The 26,387-nt window shown below is 32.7% G+C and overlaps 2 protein-coding genes, 1 long non-coding RNA gene and 1 pseudogene across 5 annotated transcripts; 2 read left to right on the top strand and 2 right to left on the bottom strand.

Annotated features, from left to right (window-relative positions):
- Positions 1-508: 508 nt before the first annotated feature.
- Positions 509-4,756, top strand: LOC131173173 (protein FAR1-RELATED SEQUENCE 11-like; annotated as a pseudogene).
- Positions 4,757-5,093: 337 nt separating this feature from the next.
- LOC131173132 (uncharacterized) lies at positions 5,094-7,608 on the top strand. Its single transcript, XR_009143380.1, has 3 exons — positions 5,094-5,266; positions 5,742-5,817; positions 6,984-7,608. It is a non-coding gene; the product is annotated as an uncharacterized LOC131173132 (long non-coding RNA).
- Positions 7,609-9,334: 1,726 nt separating this feature from the next.
- Positions 9,335-10,144, bottom strand: LOC131173159 (uncharacterized protein At5g08430-like). The gene has a single exon (XM_058135068.1). It carries the CDS (start codon positions 9,968-9,970, stop codon positions 9,674-9,676), a length of 297 nt encoding a protein of 98 aa, XP_057991051.1. The 5' UTR covers positions 9,971-10,144; the 3' UTR covers positions 9,335-9,673.
- LOC131173158 (zinc finger CCCH domain-containing protein 19-like) lies at positions 9,335-21,922 on the bottom strand. 3 transcript variants are annotated; one of them, XM_058135065.1, is made up of 10 exons: positions 21,241-21,922; positions 19,084-19,163; positions 18,168-18,355; positions 16,423-17,308; positions 15,214-15,326; positions 14,612-14,671; positions 14,332-14,382; positions 13,657-13,727; positions 12,918-13,171; positions 9,335-11,126 (listed from the first exon to the last, which is right to left on the bottom strand). In XM_058135065.1, exons 1-10 carry the CDS (start codon positions 21,333-21,335, stop codon positions 10,147-10,149), a joined length of 2,778 nt encoding a protein of 925 aa, XP_057991048.1. In that variant the 5' UTR covers positions 21,336-21,922; the 3' UTR covers positions 9,335-10,146. The 3 variants fall into 3 exon arrangements, with proteins under 3 accessions (XP_057991048.1, XP_057991049.1, XP_057991050.1); XM_058135066.1 differs by having other exon boundaries at positions 14,645-14,671; XM_058135067.1 differs by lacking the exon at positions 19,084-19,163 and having other exon boundaries at positions 21,241-21,921.
- Positions 21,923-26,387: the final 4,465 nt, after the last annotated feature.

Below are 26,387 nucleotides of genomic sequence, written 5' to 3'. Positions count from 1 at the left end.
CTATTTATAAAAATTAAGAAAAAAATATAATAAAATAAGGATATTGCCATTATGTGGTGATTTATGTCAATAAGGATACTATTTTATCCATTATTTAAATTTTCATTTCAACGTATATTTACCCCACAAGCATGAATTTTACTATTTTGTTTAACTGTGTGCCTTGTAGTATACTTTGTTGTGTGGGATTTGTTGGTTTCTCAAATAATTTTCTATTGGTTTGGTTAGTATGGATAATACTAAGTGATTGAAAGTTGATAAGTTTTCTGCAGTTAATATTTTTAGTTAGTTTTTGAATTTTGAAGAATTGCATGATTATGTGACTCAATTTGATTATCCATTGAGTCTTTTGATTTTTTTTTTTTAATTTTTATGCCAGATGCAAATAGTTTAGTGCCTAAATCGATTATTGAACCTTTTAATCTCACTATGCTTACATGGTCTGTGATCCTTGAAAAATCATTTATTTGCAAGAAACTTTAAATTTTCTGGTCAAACTTTAAATTTTCTGGTGGCAGACAAAATCAAAGACTATTGCTAGTTAACTATAAATTGAGTCCCTTCACTTGCAATGACTGGTCTTTTGTTTTTCACTTTCGTTTTGAAGGACATGGTGGGAATATTCAGGCGCATTGAAAAGGTAAAGAATGAGGAATTTGCTAATGTAAAACAATCCCAGTCCCAGCCCTCAGGAAAACCAACTGAATTTTACAGAATCAAATGAAAACACAGAAAAAAAAAATTCCAGAGAAAATATCATCTGGTTATATAATCACCAAGTTGGAATATTGGACTTGTTCTGCTTATAAATACTGTGTTAAGTGTGCTCCCTCCAAAAATTTGCAAAAGCAGAAAAACTCGTATTACTTTATGGACCTTAAGTTTCAAAATGCATTTCGAGAGTAATAGGATCAGTGTATCACAAAATTCTGAAATAAACAAAAACCAAAGATACAATTGATGGAAGAGAAATTGGAGTAAACAAGTGGATTATTATTTGTTCGTTTCTAGTTGATGTGATTCTTGGTTGAACAAGGTCATTTTTAACTCATTAAATTATATATCATGAAACATGTATTTATCAGAAGTTCGGAGAGAAATTTGGTGAATTTTACTGATTGTCTATTTATTCAATGATTTGCAAAACCTGAAATATTATCATGCATATACGAAACTATTTTATGATGGTTTAGAATAATAGCATTGATGTTACTGGCTGCCAAAGATGAGAATATCTTAATGGCCATGTCATTATAATTGCAAGCTTTATTTATGACTTTTTCTTTTTGGGTTAGCAGCATTGTATGGATACTTGCTTATAGAAATATGTGGATGCTTGCTTATAGAAATATGTTGAGTTTGTTTAACTGTAGGACTTGAAATAGCTTGTTTATCTTGTTGGCATATTGGACACAGTGTTCTAAGTTGACCTCACATCGGTTAATGAGAAACATGATGTCTGAAGAGGCTGGACAGATGCTTGTGGTTTATGATGAACCCTCAGAGCAGCAATCTCTGTCCTTGGATGATACCAGTAGCACAGAGGAATCACCTGATGAAACCAGACTATCATTAGAATCTAATAATGATGTAATTCCATATATTGGGCAGAGGTTCGCTACCCATGATGCAGCTTATGATTTCTACAGTGAATTTGCAAGGCGTGTGGATTCTCAATCCGTCGTCATCGCACAGAAGGAAAAGATGGGGTTGGCAAAGGACTCACCAGGCGTTATTTTGTCTGTCACCGTGCTGGAAATACTCCTGTCAAAACCTCAAATGAAAGCAAGCCTCAGAGGAACAGAAAAATCCTCCCGGTGTGGGTGTCAAGCATATATGAGGATAAGCAAAACCACAGAGTTAGGGACACCAGAATGGCGTGTCACTGGTTTTGCAAACCACCATAATCATGAACTCCTAGAACCAAATCAAGTCCGTTTCCTTCCAGCATATCGAACCATATCAGATATGGACAAGAGCAGAATTCTTATGTTTGCCAAAACAGGAATTTCAGTGCAGCAAATGATGAGGCTCATGGAGCTTGAAAAATGCTTGGAGCCAGGATATTTACCATTCACTGAGAAGGATGTGAGGAATTTACTTCAGTCCTTCAGGAAATTGGATCAGAGGGCGAAAGCATAGACTTATTAAAAATGTGCAGAAACATCAAAGAGAAAGACCCCAACTTTAAATTTGAATACACACTTGATTCAAACAATAAGTTAGAGAATATAGCTTGGTCATACGCATCATCAATCCAGTCATATGAGATCTTTGGTGATGCAGTAGTGTTTGATACAACACATCGCTTGGCTGCATTTGACATGCCTCTTGGGATATGGGTTGGAGTGAACAACTATGGAATGCCGTGTTTCTTGGCTGTGTGCTTTTCTGAGAGGAAAATTTAAGGTCATTATCATGGGCATTGAAGGTATTAAAATTGAAGTAATTTCCTTTATCAATCGATCACCTTATATTGCACATGTAGCACCTTTTAATTTAATTTGATTCTATTTATTACCTTTATCCTTTTAGCAGGAGCTATTAGCAAAAGAAAGCGGAGATTCTGAAATTAATGATTAGAAACTAATATATAATATTAATATGCGGGATATAGTTGATGTGGTAGACATGAAATAATTGGCTAGTCAGGTATTTGCAACATTTGCTAAAGTATTTTGGAACTGCCAACACTCACTAAAGGATGCTGGATGTGTTTTATGGATGTGGGATAATTAAGCAAAGTTGTGTTCAAACTTTTGAATGTTGGGCAATGGGCCAACTAGTCACTAACACTATCCCTGCTAAATTTGTTAAGTCACTTGCTTGAATATAGTTTAGTCCAACAAATTGTGGATGAACTCCTGATGTCCATTCTGTGACAGCTAGTCATAAAATTAAGCTTTGAAATGGTGGGTTCATAATTGATGATATGGTTCTTGGACACATGCAATCATACATACACAGATTCTGTCACAAAGAGTTCTCTTGCTCCCATATTTACTTTGGTGTTCTGTGTTACGTTGTTTATATGAAAGGCGTTCTTAGGGTTTATGAATGGGAAGGCTCCACAAACAATTCTAACTGACCAAAATATGTGCCTTAAAGAGGCAACAGCAATGGAGATGCCATCAACGAAACATGCACTTTGCATATGGATGATTGTAGCAAAGTTTCCATCCTGGTTTAATGCTGTTCTGGGAGAACGTTATAATGACTGGAAGGCAGAATTCCATCGACTCTATAATCTGGAGTCCATTGAGGATTTTGAACTGGGTTGGAGGGACATGGTTAATTCTTTTGGGCTGCACAATAACAGGCACATCACAAACTTGTATGCCTTGCGGACTCTTTGGGCATTACCATACTTGAGAAGCCATTTCTTTGCTGGAATGACAGCAGCTGGGCATTCAAAATCAATTAATGCTTTCATCCAACGATTTCTGAGCGCACAGACTCGGCTTGCACATTTTGTGGAACAAGTATGTTATCTTGCTATTCACGTCAAATAAGTGAGTCAGAATGAGTTTCAGATTTAATTCAATAAGCCAATTTTCACAGGAGTCCTCCAGTACTCACTTCACTGTTCAAAATTTAAATTATTCTTTATTATCGTTACTGTTGATGTAGTTTCAATTGTGAATTCATGCTTATTTGAATTCTTTTCTTCTTTCTTGATGGCTCTGTTCATGATAATGTGGAAGTACTCCTGGATTGCCAGTTAGTTTAGTTTGTGCATAATACTTGAGTCTTTCTGCTGCTGGGGAAAGATTTTTATTTTAGTATATATTTTTGGCAAAAAACTTCTCCCCATTTTTGACTTAGCTTTGCACAAGCAGGTTGCTGTTGCTATAGATTTTAAAGATCAAGCTGCTGATCAGCAAACAATGCAGCAGAATCTCCAAAACGTATGTCTAAAAACAGGGGCACCAATGGAATCCCATGCTGCCACAGTCCTCACACCGTATGCCTTCTCTAAGCTCCAGGAACAACTTGTTTTGGCTGCCCACTATGCATCATTCCAGGTGGAAGATGGCTTTCTTGTGAGACACCACACAAAACTTGAGGGAGGCCGTAAAGTTTATTGGGTTCCTAGGGAAGGCATCATTAGTTGCAGCTGCCATCAGTTTGAATTCTCTGGAATTCTCTGTCGCCATGCTTTCCGAGTTCTTTCCACAGGAAATTGTTTTCAGATTCCAGAAAGGTATCTCCCCTTCCGTTGGCGTAGGATCAGCACATCCCCAGCAAAACTTCTTCACAATTCTCCAAATGTTCATAGAGAAAGAATGCAGTTATTGCAGAACATGGTATCAACTCTAGTAACTGAATCTTCCAAGTCAAAAGAAAGGCTGGACATGGCCACTGATCAAGTTTCCATCCTTTTATCTCGCATCAGGGAGCAGCCTGTTCCATCACATGGTGAGAGAGATATCATGTCCATCCATCGAAATCTTTAGCCCGGAGACTATGTCTTGAACAGTTAGCATTGTCCGAATTCTCTTGGGAAGCAGGGGAAACATACCAACATTTTGGTAAAGAAAGCAACTTGGCTGTATCTGTAAAGCAATGAGTAGACGAACTACTGCACTGTGGATTGAAATTCTGCATGAAAATTTTTGTAGCTTTGGTTCATGCAAACATTACATGTTGTATTTCCCTGACAGTATTTTTCATGCTCATTCTTATGGGAGTTCTTAGAAGTTAGTTTCATGTACAAATATATATTATATAATATAATGGAGAAAAGATTTTGTTACATGCACGTCCTGGATGCTCATGTACGATCATTTTTGGAAAATGGGAATGGTGAAATGAGGGCAATTTGTGTAACAATGGAGAATTTGGTCCGAGAAGATTTAAAAGGAAAAAGAAAAAAAAATCAATGCACAAACACATGGAAAAATTATAAATAATAAAAAAAAATTCAATTATCTAATAAAATCAGGAAACTACACAATTTTGGGATTTTCTAAATAAAAAATATAAATATTTCTAAATAAAATAAATTAAGTTACAACTGCACAGTGTGTGGATCAATAACTTGTTATCTAGACTTGATTTTCCTAGTGCGTCTTACCATAATTCATGGGAGATCTAAACGGTGTCGTGCTGATTGTTTAGAGCAGAGGCGAAGCATAGTCTCAATCTCTCTCTCTCTCTCTCTCTCTCTCTCTCTCTCTCTCCGTGTCTTCACCAGCAGCCGGTTCGTTACTGCGCTGCAACTGCAAACAGAAGAGCAGTACAACTTCGATGCGAGCAAAAACCGGTGGGTTTTAACATATCTCACTTTTTAATCAAGTATCAAGGAGCTGAATTTGATTCTTAGTTTCTCTAGATTCTACTTAATGACCCCCCTTTTTGATCTGGGTTCCTTCTACACATTTCTTCATATACTTCCTATGCATATGTAGGTACTTGGGTTATAGCATTTTATGTATTCGTATATATTTGGATTCAGTGAATGATGGGTTCTTTCCAATTTCTTGATGAATTTATGAGTTATGTTGGCCCTTTTTATTTATGCTAATTTTTTAACGTAATAGAAGTTAATGGAATGTGTTTCTCTCAACCTGTTAATTTGTTTGAGATTTGGTAAGGTGGAATAGCTTATAGATTGAGGATTTTATGAATTTCATTTACAGTTTCAGACTTCTGCAGAATTAGATGTATTAACTTTATTAGCAATTTACTTGTGAGGATTCAACACTAATATTATCCTTTCTTTTTTTTTTTTTGTGCAGGGGTTGTAGGAGTTGAATTGCTTGCAGGAAAATGCATCTTCCTTTGACATTGCATAGGCATCTAACATGTGCTAAAGTGAGTTTTCTTTTCTGCCTTTTCTTTTCCCGTTATGGTTCAATTTTGTGTAGGATTTGTTGATGCTAGTGGGAAACTCAGATTTTCTCTTGCATTTAACCTTCGATGGATCACTTATAACTTTATGAATTTGTTGGGGGCAAAATGCTTTTTAGATTAAAGGGCCAATGTAATGCTAGTAACTTTGTGCGAAAGATCGAGTTAATATATATATTTTCCACAAAACTTAATTATAAGGAGAAACATCGCCATGGGAGTGTAAATAAGCTGAGCTGCTTGAGACTTTTGGATAAAAGCTACGATTGGCTCTGGGCTTAATGAGAAGTGCTTGAGCCTAATTTTTAGATTTGTTTAATAAACACGCCAAACTTGATCTTACTAATACTCGATTAATTTAGATTTACAAGTTGGCTCATTTATAAGATCATGAGTCAGCTTGTAAGCTTATAAATTTGTTTTTTTACAGGTTTGTGAGCCAACTCATTCATATATTTGTTTGTGTATATATATATATATATATATATATATATATATATATATATATATATGACAATAACAACAACAATAACTAAGCCTTAATCCTAAACCTAAACAATTATAATTAAGTCATAAATAATATAATTGTACAATCAAAAGTATAATTAAATTACATTACTATATAAGATATAATTTATGGCCATTATAATTTAATTAATAGTGTCATTATAATTATTAATTTAATTATTATGATTTATTGGGGCTATCATTAAATTAGTTTTAGATGATAACTAATAAAGATAATTTTTTTTTAGTAATTTGGCTAATTAAGCTTGATGATTTGAGCTCCTGAGCCTGATAAAGGAGTGAAATGTGACTGGCTTCCTCTGCGGTAAGGTGAGTTGAGATTTGGTGAATTTTCCAATCTCTTGCAAAGATTTTATCTGGGATACTGCCTTATCTATGCCAAATGAATGGGTATTATCTTATATTGCATCTGGTTATGGCTTGTAAGGGATCAAAGGCCACTTTAAAAATGTATGTACAAAAAATTAGTACATCTTTGAATTGTATTTCTTATGGTTTTTGGTCCTGAATAAAGCACAATCAGAATTAGGATTTATCAACAAAAGTATTTGTAGCATAGATGGATTCATTTTTGCTAAATCAAGCAACAAAATTGTTTGTAGACTATTGAGCAGTTACAACAGTGTCATTTACACCATCCCATTGGAAAATTCTTTGATGAATGTACAGACCTCAAAATAAAGCTTGATTGATGTTTTCAGGAGGAAGTGAGTAATTATTATGTTTGTCTCTTGTTCATCTAGTTAAAATATAGACCTTGACTTTGCATTAAAATTTTGAAGTCGTCCCAGTCCTGTATAAAGCTGTGAAGCGGAAGGCAAATTTTGAACAAAGTAACAAACTTAAAGGAAGGCTTCAGACATTAAGGAAGGAAGCTGCTGAGAGAAGCCCCGAGGACTAAAGAGAAGAATTTTATGTGAGCTTAACAAACAAAGTGGGAGGTGTTGTCTGAAACTCTCCTAGATTCTGAATTTAGATTCTATACAACTTTATGTTGTGGCGTAGTGAACATAGAATGGCCTTTGAGGGATGATCTGGATTGCAGTTCATTGCATATTGTGCTATGATATAGTGTCTGTCATTTTTTCTTGGGTTGGAAAAATAATTTGATTCCCTGTAGAAAGCTTCTAAAAGATCATGAACTTTAGATTAATCTGTTTGTACAATTGCCAGGAGACATTAATTGTGTCATTTCAGGTTATTAATTGAGTTATGAATTTCATTTGCTATGGTTCCATTTGTTGAATAGAATTACACAACTGAATTCTTGTTTCTGTAATTTTGCTACATAGGAAATTGAGTATGACTATGACTTGTCTGGTCACTATTGCGGCCACTGGAACAAAAGGTGAAACGAAAGACGAAATGAAACATAAACTAGCATTTATTTTTTAAAATTTGTAATGAAATCACTAATTTTCTTTTTTATTTTTAAACAAGGTTCACCATTACCTAAACTTTTTTTTACATAAAAATTAAGATATATATTTTAAAGAACGCCATTTTATATATTATTAAAAAATATTTAATTAATTTAATGTTTTTATGATTAAAATATATTAAATTTAATATAAAAATAATTTATAATAGCCTCTCAACATTAGCTTAAACATGAATGCCAAACAAACTGACCCTTAGGCTACAACAATATCATGCTACAATAACATGGTATCTTCAAAGCAGTGTTGTCGATAGGCGCCTGAGCTGGGTGAAATTCAAGCACTTCGCTGGGAAGCCTCCAGGTGAGGTGCCTTCAACTAAGCGTTGCTTGTGTTTAGGCGCCGAGGATAGGCATTATTAGGGGTGTGCAAATGGTCGGTTCGATTTCGAACTGAACCAAATCGATAAAACTGAAAATCGAAAATAAAAAATTTTAAAAATTGAACCAAACCGATTAATAAGAGAAAATCGAATCGAATCAAACCGATAAATATCAGTTTGATTCGGTTTTAAATCGATTAAACCGAAATTTATAAATTGAGCATTTGATTTCCAACTGGGTTCGGTTCGATTTTAAACCGATCAAACCTAAATCTTAGGGTTCGGTTCGGTTTTCTTTGATTTCCTTGATATATATATATTAATAATTTCGGTTCGGTTCGATTTTTTTTATTTTTTTATGAAAATAACCGAACCGAATCGATTAACTGAAATTATAAAAAATTATAAATCGAACAGAACCGATTAAATTTTAAAACCGAATCAATTGAACTGAATTGACTCGGTTCGATTTGATTTTTTAGTTTAAACCGAAAACTGCTCTCCCCTGGGCATTATCAGGGCCCTTCAAGCAAGAAAAAAGCAGGAAATTAAAAAAAAAAAAAAGAAAAATTGTGAAAGAGAAAAGCTGACTTGATTTGTTTTTACCTCGCATCAACGCAATTACTAGAGAATTAGAATTTTGAGTTTACATGACATAATGAATAAATTGAACAATGCATCTAAAATTTTAAATCATATCATATACTTTATGATTTTTTTTGTTTTGCTTTAACATTTTATATTATTAAATGAATGCTTTTGATTTTAAAGCTTAAAACATATAATATATTATGAAATATGAATATAAAATTTGATAAATTTATTGATTGTGTAACATGTTAGACTTTTTACATTCTATACTTAATTATTTATTATTTTAAAAGAAATTAGCGCCTACTTCATTTGAGTGAAAACCTAACGCTTCGGGCAATGGAGGACCCTCTCACCTAAAGGGCATGCGTTTTTGACAACATTGCTTCAGAGGCATGAGATGTGTCAGGATTTGCAGCAGGGACTAATTAACAGTGTTTTGGAAACTGGGAAAAGGGAAAGAGATGTTTTGGAAAGTGTAAGGAGATTGAGAAGAAAGAAAGAAATATTTTTCTTTTCATTGTTTTTTTTTTCTTTGTTTGGAAAAGGAAAGAAATTGGAATGGAAAGAGTCATTGAATCCATAAAATAATATCTCCAAATTGAAAGAAAAATGATGGCAAATATATATATAAAATCATCCAACTTGTCCTGTAAACACTTAATTCAACAAAAGTCAATATAATTTCATCCAACACTACTGAAACTGCCTGGTCAAGCACATGATAAAGCTCATTCTTTAAAAGCTGCAATTAAAACTATGGTTATGTACACTGAGGTCTACTGCTTTATTGATATTTGTGGGCTGTGGCTTCCTATATGTGAGGTGGATTTACTGTATACTAAAATCCGAATATAGACAAGAAACAAAAGTTTCGTTCCTGGAGAAAGTAGATACAATTCCCTGGCTTCAAGTTGCTTGTGTACTGACTAGAAAAACTTCAAAATTTTCTTTTCTTGGCAGAAAAAACCTGGCAAATAGCATCAGTCAGAAAAACTGCTTCTTCAGGGCTCTGATCAGTCTTCCATACCTTGAATTTCAATTCTGAGTAGCTAGTATCACTCCATTGCTTAAGCACTGACATTGAGTAAGGCCCCCTTTTGATACCATGTGGACTCACAACATACCATATAGAAGAATCCAGGTCATCTGGTGTTTGCTTGCTTTTTGCAATATTTGTATCTTGCTCTTCATCATTTCTTAATTCAATCAACTCCGTTTGTGGTTCACTTTGCATGTTCTTCACCTTTTCATGTTCAACATCCACTGGTTTCTCTTGCTTTTCTCCTGAAGTAGAGGGCTGATATTGCTGTCCTGAACCAGAGGCAATGGGTTGACCTTGTGGAATAGAAGCAAGCAATTGTCCTGATATTAGTTCAGGATGAGATGCCTTGGAGTAGTTCTCCTTCACTTCTAGAGCAGATTCACAACTCTCTGTTTGTGAATATCGTCACTTCCACTTGCATGACTAGTATGATGCTGTTTCACCATTTCCTCAGATTCAGGTTCTTCAGATTGCTGCTTCAGTCCTGAACCAGAGGCAATGGGTTGACCTTGTGGAATGGAAGCAAGCAATTGTCCTGATATAAGTTCAGGATGAGATCCCTTGGAATGGTTCTGCTTCACTTCTAGAGCAGATTCACTATTCTCTGTTTGATGAATATCATCACCTCCACTTGCATGACTAGTATGATGCTGTTTCACCATTTGCTCAGATTCAGGTTCTTCAGATTGCTGCTTCAGTCCTGAACCAGAGGCAATGGGTTGACCTTGTGGAATAGACGCAAGCAATTGTCCTGATACAAGTTCAGGATGAGATGCCTTGGAATGGCTCTGCTTCACTTCTAGAGCAGATTCACAATTCTCTGTTTGATGAATACCATCACCTCCTCTTGCATGACTAGTATGATGCTGTCTCGCCATTTCCTTAGATTCAGGTTCTTCAGATTGCTGCTTCTGTCCTGAACCAGAGGCAATGGGTTGACCTTGTGGAATAGACGCCAGCAATTGTCCTGATATAAGTTTAGAATGAGATGCCTTGGAATGGTTCTGCTTCACTTCTAGAGCAGATTCACAACTCTCTGTTTGATGAATACCCTCACCTCCACTTGCATGACTAGTATGATGCTGTCTCGCCATTTCCTCAGATTCAGGTTCTTCAGATTGCTGCTTCTGTCCTGAACCAGAGGCAATGGGTTGACCTTGTGGAATAGACGCAAGCAATTGTCCTGATATAAGTTCAGGATGAGATGCCTTGGAACAGTTCTGCTTCACTTCTAGAGGAGATTCACAACTCTCTGTTTGATGAAAATCATCACCTCCACGTGCATGATTAGTGTGATGCTGTTTCACCATTTCCTCAGATTTAGGTTCTTCAGACTGCTGCTTTTGTTCTGGAACAGAGAAATAATCATACTTCAGCATGAACAAGGTCTCACAAAATCAATTTGTTTTTGGTTCGTAGCCCTTGAGATCAATTACAATTTCATTCTAGGAGGTCAACAGAAAAATTAAAGGTAAAAACCTTTATATGGTTTTGTAATGGTTTCAGGCAAAAAAGAGAGTGGCTATCAAATCTATCAATGTGATCTAAGACATTAACTAGTGTGACGATTGTGAATTTTCAACTTCAGTTGGTGTATGCAAGGATCAACTCTACATCGCTTTTTGTTCAGTTATAGAGGAGCATAGTAAGCATGCTCAATATGTGCTACAATGCTAAGTTACACTTTAATCTTGTGTTGGATGGAGAAATTTGAAATCTGTTGGATTTATAAAACATAGATTTTCTTTGATTAACCATCTTCATGAATTAAAGTTGGATTCTTGAATATGAATAAAATCCTTGAGGGTAGATTTGAAATACCTATATAAGTATGTTAAATCCAACTAAAATAAGCTCCTATCCACTTTCATGAATCTAATATTCATTCATGAATATAGTAACTTAAAGAATGTGGCAACTTTCATTTAAAAAAAAATGACCTGAAAAATTATGAAATACCCTCATTTGAAATTCTTCCATCCAACATGGCATGAAGGGAGTAGGATTTAGATAAAATATACAGAATGCAATTTTAGTAAATATATGAATAAAGATGAGTGTAAATAAAAAATGATGGTCAATAAGTATCTTAAACAGCTACTTTCTTTGTTTCTTTGGTCTATTATTGACAACTACTAGGAAAGAGAAACTGGATAAGATGTTAATGATAAAATTAAAGTTTGTTGCATGAAACAGGTGAGCAATTGGCATGTTGTGTGATTATAAAATACCTATCAATTTAATGAGTAAATTCTTTGTGAGACATCATAAGGCCATACATACTGTGTACCACATAATGCTGGACATTAGTAGAAATGAAGATATGAGAATGGAAGTACAATAGCACAAGTACAAATAGAACATTGAATGAAAGCTTTTGATAAAAGGTGTATGTGCCACACCAATTCTGAAAAAGTTGACATAAAGCCACTAACAATTACATTCAAATTATTCAATAAAATGTGTTACTGCTAAGAGCGTTGGAATATCACTTGTGGGAATAATTTCATTGGTTGTGTATAAGAAAATTAAATGACATATAAATGTTGGCAAACCAAACCAAAAGGCCATTTTGGTTATGGGAGCCAGTTTAACTGTAGCCTACTAGTTTGATATTCACACTTCTAGATCCATAATTCTCAACAAGAAGTAGACAAAAGATTACCTATGTTGAAATTATGGTAAAACAATAGATACCTAAACTTTATATTATGATAGAAAAACATGGTCCTCAAGGACCCCAACAGAGAAAAAAATGCAGGAAATTTGTATGCAAAACAATACATTGCCTCATTGCAATTAAAATGTTGACTGTGATTGAATCAGTACTGGAACATATGATTCTGAAGACTGTCAAACAACCTAAAATATTCTAGAAGGAAAAACAAAATGGTTCATCTGGTAAAAGCTTATTATAGCTTAAAGACAAATAAGAAACTTTTAGTTCTGTTAGAATCCAGAAACATTGATCTTGCATAAATTTTTGTTAATTCTATTAGAATCCAGAAAAATTTGTCTTGCATAAATTTATGTTAATCTCCACGACATATTGCAAGCAAAAGATCATATATATGCCAAGAAGGAAACAAAAACATGCTGTTCCTGGAAATAAAAAAGTAGGAGCAGAACCACATCAGACCTGCAAAATTTGCTCCGTCGTTTAGGTAGGATGGAATCCTATTGCCACTTGAACTTTTTCTGCAAGGCTTTGACATTCCTCCACAAGCTGATTCTGGTGAGGTATTATTTCCCTTTTCATCCTTCGAGGACAAGTCATTTTCAGCAGTTTCAACCTCTGCTTCATCGGCAATTATTTCTGGAATGTCATGCAACAAGCGTGACTGTTCTGTTGGTGTCCGAAGTAGCAGCAGTCTGTCCATGTACTCAGAAAGCGTACACAGAAATGAAGGTTAAGGGTCGCATTGCATTTTCATTGAGATTAGTGAACCAATTTTAAGTGACAATTTGATGCATGGCATACGTGACATGTAGGAGGCACCTCATAAAGAAAACAAGAAATGCCAATCCACACAGTTTGATTAAAAGGATAGTTTGAAGGGATGTTATTACACATAAATGAGACAAACTTGTGCCCAAACATTAAATAAGACCAACCAGTTGATCAAAAAACAGTGACATCTTTTTTATTAACAGTATTGGGTTTTCCTGGTCTAGTGAATTTTTTATGATAAATTTGTCTCAATAAGCTCTAGATATAGTAACTTGTAGATCAGGGTAGTGACAACAGAGTGTGAGCTGCTTGGAGATGCTTCCCCAATTCTTATCATGTGCACAGGCATGCATTATGAACATATTCAAATGCTCTCAACATAGGTTACTAATTCCATTTTGTGTGAAACTACAACATCAAAGGATATTCTCTTCTCCATCCCTTCTCATTTGCATGATCAATAAGGTTTTGCAATAGAGTAATCTCCTTCAGAATCCACTGGGTATTGCAGATGATGAAAAGAACAAAAGCAAAGTTAGAAGGAGAAGAAAAAACCACACGTGTGCACTCAGTCACAATAACAAAACGCATAAGAGATAAAACAAGGCATATAAAAGATAAAAGAATTATTAGAATTTGGAGTGAAATAGCATAAAACTATTTAGAGAGAGTTTGAAAACATGAGACAGTTCAGAAATCATCATAATCAAACCCTACCCCGCGCCTCCCCACAAAAAAAAAATAGCGGACAAGGAAGTAAATTCTCAGAGTCCTAAAAGAAGAATTTAAGCAAAAATTAATCTACATAATCAATTTCTAGGAAATATGTAGGGACTCACTTCAGAAGATATGGATATGATGAGAAAATCTTTCGTTTCCATGAAACATTAATAGCTTAGCAAGCACACAGCCAGTCCAAATTGACATTGAGTAATAACAACATTATGGGTCAAGTTCCTACCTTTAAATGTCCCCTTTCTTCTTTGGGTATTTTATCGCATTAATCCTTTCTCATATGATGAATGGTCCAATCTAAGACACTAAAAATATACAACAAACTATTTAAGCACCTATTTTTCTAGATTATGAAGGGGCTACATACATGTTTTGTTATAACATCGTGGAGACTTTTGGCCTTTTCCTTGAATTCCACCTGTCAGTCAAAGGATTCTAGTCAAGGTACATTACTATTATGTTTAACCATATAGAAATATAATAATTGCCACTTTTCATAGACTTGAATCCAAATTACAGCAGAAAGCAAAAGTCATCAACTCATCATTCTTACAGATCTATATGTGTAACAACATAAAAAATAATGGCAAATAAGGATAACATTGGTTAATGCAGCTCAGGCAAATTGCTTAACCACAAAAGCTTACAACAGTGGGCCTCTCTAGCCGACCCTCGCTCACCCTTTGTTGCAAATCCTCACATTCTTCCTGCAAAATAAGATTATGCAATCAGAATGCAACCTTTGCAACAAGATGCAAAACCATAATTTACTGTAACCTTCGGTAGTATATGTGGATCTAATTTCAGCTCATCAAATTAATCACTTGCCGTGTAGTGGGAAATAGATTGGAAGGGAACACTAAAAACCTCTTCTTTGCAAGTGTTGACAAAAAGCTCAATGAAATAAGTAGGAGAAGATTCCAAAAATAGGCATAGGCTAAGAATGAAATGTCACATTGAATTCTTAAGCATACTATCCTTAGAAATGTTAATCAACGAAAACTTCATTGGAGATTATCCTACGTCAATCAAATCTCAACAACCAAATACTCCTTTAGCAACTAGTCCTTTGTTTAAATCTCGAGTGCATATGGTAAAAAAATTTGACCAACATAAATTACATTCCACAAGAAATAAACACAAATGATTCTGAAGATAGTATTTTCAGTTTAAATGTAATTCTGTTGCTTCTCTATTAACTTTGCTACATAGGTTAACTAACCTTTCAAATGCTAAAAAATATTGTTACCTTAGAGAAATTATCATCTGATAACTTGCAAATGGGAATATCTTTTGGCATATTAAAAACTTGTAGGAGAATATCTGTATTCACTTCGCCACTTCTTGAACTTCTTTTTATGCCTGTATACATTCATGATAATCATAAGATGCAAACAACTTAGTATCTGGTTAGAGGTAAGTTGTAAATGAACAATACATTTCCATTGTTAAAACAGAGCATATAACTTGGTTTAGTTTGGCATTCAAATTGAAGGTGAAAACAAAAACATATGGATAATGGATATACAAACAGGAAACAATTGAAGTAAGAAAATTGTTGAAACTTGAATTTTTGACATTGAGGAACCTTGGTTGTTTGGTGTTACTAATCTATCACTGATACTTTTCATCTACACAATTTGGATTAATGCACCATATATGTGATCAGGTTTTTGAAGAGTAATAATTATTACCTTAAATAAGACAATAATATTAGATTCTTGCAGATAAATGGGTAAAATTGACCTAAATCATAGTTCCTTTGTCTTCTGCCTTAAAATTTCACTTCACTTGATTTAGAAATCACTTCCATGGTTGTCATCAATAAGGAAAATCAACAGCTAACTGTCTTGATGACTGCTCCTCATTCTTCTTATGCTATGTGAATGAGCACAAACAAAGTGTAATGATAGTGGAGGTCATCACAACTCATAAAATAAGTAGCATCAGGTTTTCCAAAATATGGTGCTCATTGGAAAATTGGCTTTTCATGCTATTAGAAACTCTAAGTCCACAGGCGACATTGACTTGTGCCATTGGAAATCTAGAGTACCATATCATAGGAATCCTTTTGCCATAAGTTGCAGAACTAATAATATATCCAAACATCTTCATTTCAAAAAAGCAATCAGTAATCTAACAAAACTGCATTTGTGAGTCATTGAAGAATAAAATAAGGTTGCTAGTTGCTGGGAGAAGTGACATCTTAACTATACATATATATCATAATGGTGGAACTTTACTCATTAGCGCACTTAACAATTTTACTGTTATGTTACTTCTCCTTTTTATATACTTTGAATTCACTGCTTACTGGAAAAATAATGATGTTGATGAACATGCAATGTATCAAACCATTTACGGCCACTGTAATCAATTACTTTGATATAAATTAAAGAAAATAAGAAACTTAATTTTATGGGCATTTGAAATTTATAGACATCAGTAAGAGGATTACCCTTCACTTTGAGAAGCTGATGAGAATTTTTCTGTGAATAGTCATACGGATCGCATTTAATCCTCACGAAACTTCCCAGTACTCTATCATCAAAAGTCTCAGGTTGCTTTGACAGCTCCTCCACTAAACTCCTCCTCAAGTATATAAGGTTTATATTTTCAGGAATGACAGATGCAAAACAGCTTCTTTGGACATCTGGAATGGCTTCTTTATTCTGAGATTTTCTATCGGGGCTTGAGTTTCGCTGCCTTTTACAGGCCATTGAGACATTCCCACCCTTGCCTTCTGAACTATATCCAAAGTCATCCTCTGATTGCTCAAAATTCTCAGCAAAATGGGGTGTCAGAAGGTTATGTATGCTATTCTTATTAACTGATTTCCTTCCTAGAAGAGATTTCAACCATTCATCACAAATAACTTTCTTCTTTTTCTCTGGATGAAAAAGCTTGTGTTCATTGCAGTACCTTGTAATGATAGCAGCAACATCATATTGTGATAATTCTTGCTCTGTGTCTTTACCAATGGAGGCAAGGAAGTCAAAGAGAAGTTTTGATCCCCATCCACTGAACTCCCTTTTCTTTGACTTAACATTCTTATTAATCACAGATTGTTTCCGTTTTTTGCTTTTCCTTTTTTGTGTTCCTTTACGCTTTTTTCTTTTGTTTAAATCATCATCATCAGATATAAGTTCATTTTCACCCTCGAATTCACTAATACTTTCTTCACCTTCAGAAATATCATTTATGTCCAAGTATTCGGTGTCTGTACCCTTATTCAACAGTTTATGGACATGATTGGAAGTTAAACCTTCTTTTGATTTAATCATTTCCCAATAAGCTTTGAACATGAACTCATATGTGCCTCGATCATTGAAGTCTATCTTCCCCTAAAGATCAACAAGCATATGGTCAATCAGAAAATATAGAACAAGAAAGCAAAAGGTAAGTTTGGATCACTTAAAGGACAAACTAGGCTCAAATTAAGTTGGATGACTCAAGGGACAGAGTAAATGCTTCTATAACTGATCTTATTTTCTGATCACATAGGAAAACCTCGTAATGATACCAGAAAGATAATCTAATATCTCTACTGGTCACATCTTTGCATTAATATGACTGCTATTCAATACTTTCTAATGAGATTGTTTATTTATTTCTTATCAGCATTGCGGCTATTGATTCAATGTTTTTTTAATGAGATTGTTTATTGACTTCTTTAGTCTCAAAAAAGTTCCTCAGCGATGCATTTATAAAAAGAATGTTAATATGCTGAGAGTGAATTTTTGCACAAATAGCATCTACATTCTTGGCCATACTAGACTAGATAAAATCCGTAATGAGAGTATTAGAGAGAAGGTAGGAGTGATGCCAATTGAGGATAAGTTGAGAGAAGGGAGATTGAGGTAGTTTGGTCATGTGAAGCTTAGACGTATGGAGGCTCCAGTTAGATAAGTAGAGTACATTGGATTAGAGGATAGAAAGCAAAAAAGGGGTAGACCCAAACTAAGTTGGAGGAGAGTAGTACAACATGACGTAGAAGCATTATACATTTCCGAAGATTTAACCCAAAATCGTTTAGAGTGGAGAAAAAGAATTCATATAGCCGACCCTAATAATTTTTAGGATAAAGGATTAGTTGAGTTGAGTTGAATATCTACATTCTCCAACATTTAACTGGATATTTTTCTTACTATAAAGTTTTGATATATGTAATATGTCCACATTAAACTTAGAAATAATCAATACCTCATCAAAGTCTGGATTCTTTATTCCTTCAACCAACCCTGCGAGTGTTAAGCAATGATTGCAGAGTCCTCTTTTTCTTGTAATGACTGCAAACTCAGCAACACCTACGCAGCGTCCACATACAGCGTTTGCACAACAAAAGCAATGGAATTTTGGGGTTTTCTTGCAAATGAAGCAAAAATGCCACTCTGAAATATGAATTTCATCATATTAATGAACTAGAAAAGAAAAAAGTATAGTAGAAAGGACAATCACAAAAAGGTAACACAAAAGGAACATAACTTTTATAGTAAATGTTGGAAAGTTTCTGTTTATTAATAAAAATAATTATCAGCCATTGACATCTTATTACAATACTGGAAAATTTGGCATTCAGGGTGGTTGGATTGTAGTCTTGGATATCGGTAAGTTGGTAGAAAATCTAAGCTCCACTTTCAGCACATCAAATAAAAGCTATATCAAGGTTTAAAAAAATGTTGGCATAGCTTATGAAACTCTGATATTTCTTTAGGCACAAAAGGGAAGTAGATTGCACTCACATTGAGCAGAAACAGATAGGTGAGAAATGACAATTGTGACTAACTGATTTCCGGCCATACCAAGAAAACTTAACATTTGAGAGAGTTAGAGAACTTAATATGACACTCACTAGCTACTATTTGAGCAATTTTGAACTCATTATATCAGCATACATAACATATGTTGTTCCCAAGATTATGTAAAGGACATACAAGATGGCAACAAAAGTGAATAAAAAATGTTAAGATACACATTGCCTCAGAACAACATGTTGAGTAGTAGGTTGTCAAGACTTATGCATACTACATGCACAATAGCATGTTATCTTTCCCCTCAGATGGAAAATTTTGCAAAATGACTAAATAAAGAAAAGCAACCACAGAAATTAGCAACTTACTGCAGATCCAAGGAACATCACTCTCCAAGAATGAATCATCTTTTTCTACACACCAGGGATGATATGCTTTGAGGCAATCCCTAAATACAGCACACAATAACATGTTTATCTTAAAGATTATCCACAATGTCCACATACAGCACCAACCTTAACCTAAGACAAGTTAAAATTCTAAAGGATTATTGATAAAATAATATATGACACAGCAAACTCATAGTATGTGTGATGGTTTCCAGCTAATATCCATGACCTAAGAGATGTTTTCAGTTGATTTGATAGATAAGTTACCATTAAAAGAAGTCCCATTTGTAAGAACAGTTTTGTCAAGCAAAACCGAACATACACACAACATGACTCTATTTCCTTCCTACTTGTTGCTATTTTCTTCCCACTTGTTGTTTATATATAACCTAAAGAAAAATCCTTCATGAACAAAAAATGGAACCTGTGTCATACAACTTTGATATATAGCATCATCTCTTATCTGTTATCCATAAAACAAAGACTACAAAATAGTAGTGAAGGAGAAAAAGAAAAACATTTCCTGTAGCTAATAACAACATTTTGACTTTTGATACTATAGGTTTTATGGAAATTTACAGTAAACACAATGCACTGACAAATATAATAGGACAGGTAACACCAACAGAGCATGTGCTCAAATGCACCGGTAACTTGTGCATGTATTCATATCCCATGTATATGTTCAAATAAGATTGTTGCTTCATGCACACAGATTTCTCATGGGACATTCCCAAAGTAAGATGCATAGCATCTAGATTCAATAATAAAGATCCTACCATGCATTTACTCATAAGGAAGCAGTGAAAAAATCCCATGTCATGATGGAAAATGACTGAATGCCATAAGACAGGAACAGTACAAGAAAGAATAGGAGATGGCATTCCACTGGATTAATTTGTCCAAATACCAGGTCTTTTTTTTAATATAAAGAAATCCTTCATGTAAGTAATAGAGCTCTACTATGGGTAAACGGATATATACAAATCAGTAATGAAAGAGAAACAGAACATCTTCGTAAATTAAGGAGCAATTTCTTAATATGTTCAATGATCAACAAACTATGATGATTGGAGTCATTCTTTTTGCATATCATCTCCTTTTGAATGATGCCATGAATAAGGAAACATTTAATCCAAATGGCAGATTGACTAATTGTGGTGCTTTCTGATTAGTACCAACCTATATTTAAATACTATATGATCTCATAAAAAGGAACACTGGAAATGAATTAGCACATTGGCTCTAGCATAGATAGTGAAATTACTGAAATCAGCACCAGTATCCATTTAAATTTTAAATGCAGATCATTACTTTTTATGTTGATATAAACACATGTACTTGGCCAATTAGGAACCATTTTCTTTCAAAAAAAAAAAAATTAAATATTTAGCAAAGTATAAATGTAAATCATCTACTGAAATATATTGTTTATCTTTTTTTATACCAAATTCCATTGTCTAACATACTCCAAATAAAAAAAATAAAAAATTGTTCATAGAGTTTCTTTAAATTATAAGGTGAACATTAGGCAGGTTGGCCTAGTTTGTCCCAACAGTTCATGTTTCCGTTATCTGGTGTCTTGACCTGATAGAGGACTATAAATTTACACAAGGAGTCCTAGACACAACAGAGAAAAGAACTCTCTTAATCCATTATTTTTAAAGCCAAAGCATGTCTGCTGTTTTTGCAATTTCAACCTAAACACTAGAGAGCATCCGAAGGACACCACAAAGAGCTTCGAGTATAGCATTGATATCCACGTGCGTTCCACGTGCACCATTAAAAAAATAATAATAATATTCATGATAAGGAAACACCTTTGCACCCCCCATAGAAAATGAGAGTGAATTCAACATCTGGCAAATAAAGGACCCACCGTCTCCTAGAGAACAAATATTAAACATTGACACTATTCAAAGAAGAAATTGTTTAAAAAAAAAAAACAACAACAAAAAAAAAAAGAAGGCGCTTGTCTTGCACTAAGTGCAGAGTCGGGTTAGCACAGAAAAGAAATTGCATGGGTTCCCGGCCCAAGTCCCTTCTGTTTTGCACCCTTTCAAAACGGAGAATAGATTTATTTTCAAAAAGAAAAAAAATGCAGAATGGATATTAGCAAGAACCAGAAAAACTCACTTGTAGTCACAAACCATCAATAGACCTCCATCTTTGCAAATGAAACACCAATCCTCAGCAATCTCATCCTTGTTTATCTTCTTCGTCCTCCTCATTTTCACCACCGAAGCTCTCCCCAAAGTGGAATCCGAACCACCCTTTCAAATGGTAAGAATCGTTAAGAGACTGACTCTTTCTCTCTAATGTTACCTATTCATGTTCACTTAGCTGGGAAAAACCCATTCATCCACGAGAATAAAAATAATGACTCGAAGCTTTGAAATTGAGTATCAAAATCCAAATAGGCTCATCCCACGAATTATCAGAAACCCATTTGAGAAAAAGGCACAAAAAACCCAATTTTACATTCAAAGCCATTTCCTTCGAACATCAAAAGCCACAATACAATGAAATGAGAAGCTAAACTCTCAAATTCCAAGCATAGTTGGCCTTAGTTGAGAGACTAACAAAGACCCATTTAGCTAAACAGAAGAGCAGACCTTCAGGCTTCAAAATTAAGAACTAGCATGCAGCATTGGTATTTCTTTAAAGAAAAGAAGATTGTAAGAGCATATAGAGAGAAGCTAGAGAAGAATGGCAGTGCAAAGGAGAGCAAGAGATGACATCTGGGTGGGAGTCAGAGGGACGGGTGGATTACTGTGGAAATTAGTATGAAAAAGAAAGATCCGTCTTAAAATTAGAGACTGAAAATACGATTAGAAGATTAATTAGGTTATTGTGCTCTTTGTTTACTGAAGTTGGCAAAATATTACAATTAGTGGTACTGAAATTTTGATTAATTGAATTTTTAATCTATTTTAAAATAATAATTAAATTGAAATTGAGAAAAAAAATAAATTTAATTAAAATTAGAAAATTTTAATTGATTATGCATTTTACTTATATTAATAAAAAATTATAATATATATTTTATATAATTAATTAATAAAATATTTATAAAATATATTTATAATCATTTTTATTTATAAAAACAATAAATATGATTTATTTTTAGTATACGTAATTATAAATTCAATATTATTAATAAAATTATAAAAAAATAAAAATGTTGTTATTTTGATTACCAAATAGGAGTAACTCAATAATAAAAAAAATTAAAAATTATGAATTCTAATCGAATTAACCAAATATTTTTATATAAGAATTTTAAATTTTATCAATTTAATTTAATTTAATTATTTGACTATAATCTAATAATGCATGCCTCTAATTACAATTTATCAGTAACATAAAAAGTGATTGTCTTTTTATTTTATTCTGAAATTTATTTTATATTTTTTTATTTTTTTATTTATTTTGAATAATTACTAAATTTATCAATTTTCATCCTTACTTTATCTATTTATTTTATGAAAAAAATATGATTGAGATTATTTCTTCAAAATTAACTTTTTTTTTACAAATTCAAATAAATAAAACATTTAGAAAAATAAAAAATTATCTTACATTTTCTGATTAAATCGAAATATTTTATGCTTAGGCTTGGACGTCTTAAATATAATTTGTGAATAATAATAACAATCAAGTTGACTAATCATTTGATGTGTAAGCAATTCAATTATTTATATATGCTCAAATTAAAATAAATTAATATGTAATATGCATAATACTCTCTTTAAGAATTTAAGAAGCATGTGGAAGGGTCCATTGCATTATAGTGGCTTTTTTTTTTTCTTTTTGAAATCCTTGATGCAGTGCATCCATAATGAACCACTATTTTCACTTTGGGATTATTTAGAACTCTAGCATGTCTACAAGATCTCACAGTTGATGATTGCCTTGGAATCATAACCTTAGTGACTTGCTATAATTTCAAGGATTTACAATCTTCTCAAGCTTAAAGAAGAGACCCTTCATTACTTGCCTAAATTTATTGGATTCTCTAAGTGTTTGCTCATTTCTCCAAGACTGGAATGAATTAGTGTTTGCTATTGCCCTAGTTTCAAACAACTTCCTATTGTTGATAAAGCTTTAAATGGAAATCTGAAGAAGATCATGGGTGAGTCTAACTGGTGGAAGTCATTGAAGTGGGAAAGCACACAAGATTCATGGGATGACATTTTGTTCCTATTGATATATGTGATTGAATGGTTCTAGACTTGTTGGAATAGAGGCATTGTTGTAGTTGAGAATTAGTAATCCATGGATCCATAAGTATTTCAAGTTTTGGCTAACTATTTGATTGAAACTAATTTATGATATTCTTGGTAAGAGAAATGATTGTGCTTACCTGAATTTGTATAAGCGAAATTTGTGATATCTTCTTTGCAGATGTCTACTTTGCTCTTGGTATCAATATTTGTATGCCTGTCGCACATTAAAAATAACTTTCCAAATGTGAAAAAAAAAGTAAAAGTTATAGTTAAGAATTAAATTGCTCATTAGTATTTCAAGTTTAGCCTAACTATTTGATTGAAAATAATTTGAGATATTCATTAATAAAGGAATTTGCATAGTAGTGCTAGTAGTATCTTTTTTGCAGACTTTTACTTTGCTCTTGGTATCAATATGTGTATGCCAGTTAAACACAAAAAATAACTTTCCAAAATGTGAAAAAAAGTAAAATTTATAGTTATTAATTAAATTATTTGCTAATATTTCAAATTTAGCCTAACTATTTGATTGAAACTAATTCGGGATATTCATGATAAGGGAAATAATCGTGCTTACCTAAATTTGCACATAGAGTTGGCAATATCTTTTTTGCAAACTTTTACTTTGCACTTGGTATCAATATGTGCGTGCACAAAAAATGCTTTCCAAAATGTGAAAAAAGAGAGTAAAATCTATAGTTATTAATTAAATTGTTCCTTCGGTTAACTATTTGATTGAAAATAATTTGGGATAGTCATGATAAGGGAAATAATTGTGCTTACGTGAATTTACATAGTAGGGATGGCTTTATCTTTTTTGCAGGCTTTTACTTTGCTCTTGATATCAATACGTGCCTGCTTGCTGTACAAATAAAAAAATAAATAAATAAAGGCTTTAGATTTATATGGAGTAATATTATGTTATTCATTTATTTTTGTTGCAGCTTTATATAAAAACTAAAACTATTTTAGCCTATTTATAATAATATGAATAAAATGGCTCAAAGTTAAGGTACTAAATTGTTGTGAATATGAGGACAAAATTAACTGCTAAAGTTTATGAGTTAATAAAAAAGATAATGATTAGACTTATTTGAATTTTGATATAAATGCTTTGGTTTGCCATTGATCCCAACATGTGTGTGTGCGTGGTGCAATTTATTCATCTAATTAGAGAGGTAACTTAGTACAAGTATTTTAATCAAGAGAAGCAAATTTTTAGTAAAAAATAAAAATAAATTAAAAAAAGAAACATAGTGCAAAGGCGGAGGGTATTAGCCAAAATCGATCCTAAATTAAGGCGCTTAAATAGAACTTTACTTATTTTTGAATTAAAATGTTAATATGTAAATAAAATAGTCTCAAATATCAATAAATAAAAAAGAGCAAATCTACCGTGATATCTCATAAATTTTGAGATAATCAAGTTCTTTTATGTGTGGAGAGTTTTGTCAAGGTTGTGTTCAGAGCTAACTTCGACCAACACACCGTTTGCTTAGCCCTCAAGGAACGTTGCTTCGACAGACAAACAACTGCTTGGAACAGAGCAAAAATGAAAGAAAGTTAGATTAAGTAAAAAATCAGGTCCTTCTAAGGAACAACGAGGTGAAAAAATTTCTCATTTATGCAAGCTCCAATGCTCGGTTTCGGATGCTAGCAATAGATTTTTGTGTATGTTTAGCTTTTAGACTTGGAAAAGTTATGGGATAGCTACAAGCTAGACGCCCTTGATTGCTTTTAATGGAGATGGTAGAGTATTTTGACATGGGTTAAATTGAGGGACGGCCGTGGTTTGAAGAGTATGTTTCTAGGGTTTATATTAATGAGATGAAAGAGTATCTTACGCACGTTAGATGGAGGAGATTGCTTTGGTTGAAATGGACAGCTATGATTCAAAGGTGATGTTAAAATAAAAAAAAAAAAGATAATTTCTATATATATATATATATGTATGCGCGCGCGTGTATGTGTGTTTTTGTGTATGTGAAAGTTAAGCCTTCAAAAATGCCTTACAATAATAAGCTATTTGGCTTCTTAAAAAATTGCCATGTGGCATTTTAGAAGGTTAAATTAATGTAATTTAAAATGTAAAAAAAATCATCTATTAATCAATTTATTTCAAAATTTATAATTAAATGATATATATCTCTATATTATTTATCAAATACAAAATCATATAAGTTGTTAAAAATATAAAATTTTACATTATTATGTTATTACCAAAAATATTTAGGGGAAAATAATTAATAATTATCTAAAAAATGAAATTTTAATTTGATTTTAATAGGTATATAATTATTTAAAATTTAAATTGCATTTAAATTACATTTAATATATATATATATATATATATATATATATATATTAAATACAAAATTGTATTAGTTATTGTTAAAAATGTAAATTATTATATTATTACCTTCTTGTAAAAAAAATATGTAGAGAAAAATAATTAGTAATTATCTAAGAAATGAAATTTTAATTTAATTTTGATAGGCACATAATTATTCAAATTTCAAATTTCAAATTTCATTTAAATTACATTTAACATAATTAATTAAAAATTTTACATTAATATACACACATTTTATATTAACACACAGATACACATCTATTTGTTACATATTTTAAGTAGACAAATTTTTTAATAGTGTCATCATGTAGATATATTTTTTTCTTGATTTTTCCACGTGTCACTTACTTTGCAGATATTGATATGCTTTATAATTATAGTTATTATAGTCTTTTATGTTAAGTATTTAATTTTCATTTTATTTTCTTTTTAAAATCTTTATTATTGTTATTATTATCTAAATTTTCATATTTATTTGATTAATGCTTATTTAATTATAAAATTTTGTAAATTTCCTTTTTAATGTTTCTTCAATTTCTATACATTTCATTTAATTATAAAAATTTTAAAATTATATAACTTTAAATCAATTAAAAAATTAAAATTTATCTATATATATGAAGCAAACAGATTTTTGCATAGAATTGTTATGTGAACATATTTTTTTCTTCTTGGTGCCACGTGGTACTTACTAAATAAAT

Source organism: Hevea brasiliensis, chromosome 14, assembly GCF_030052815.1.
Source record: "Hevea brasiliensis isolate MT/VB/25A 57/8 chromosome 14, ASM3005281v1, whole genome shotgun sequence".
Taxonomy (NCBI): Eukaryota; Viridiplantae; Streptophyta; class Magnoliopsida; order Malpighiales; family Euphorbiaceae; genus Hevea; species Hevea brasiliensis.
The sequence above is the reverse complement of the archived record's forward strand: the minus strand, read 5'-3'. Positions and strand labels throughout refer to the sequence as shown.

Bases quoted from the DNA above. Each gene is read 5' to 3' on its own strand.
- LOC131173158 (XM_058135065.1), bottom strand. From the start codon at position 21,335: ATGAGGAGGACGAAGAAGATAAACAAGGATGAGATTGCTGAGGATTGG. The intron at 19,164-21,240 runs GTGAGTTTTTCT...TGCTGTATTTAG, and splicing joins TTGATGGTTTGTGACTACAA to GGATTGCCTCAAAGCATATC. The intron at 13,728-14,331 runs GTATGTAGCCCC...TGCAATACCCAG, and splicing joins ACGATGTTATAACAAAACAT to TGGATTCTGAAGGAGATTAC.
- LOC131173159 (XM_058135068.1), bottom strand. From the start codon at position 9,970: ATGCAAAGTGAACCACAAACGGAGTTGATTGAATTAAGAAATGATGAA.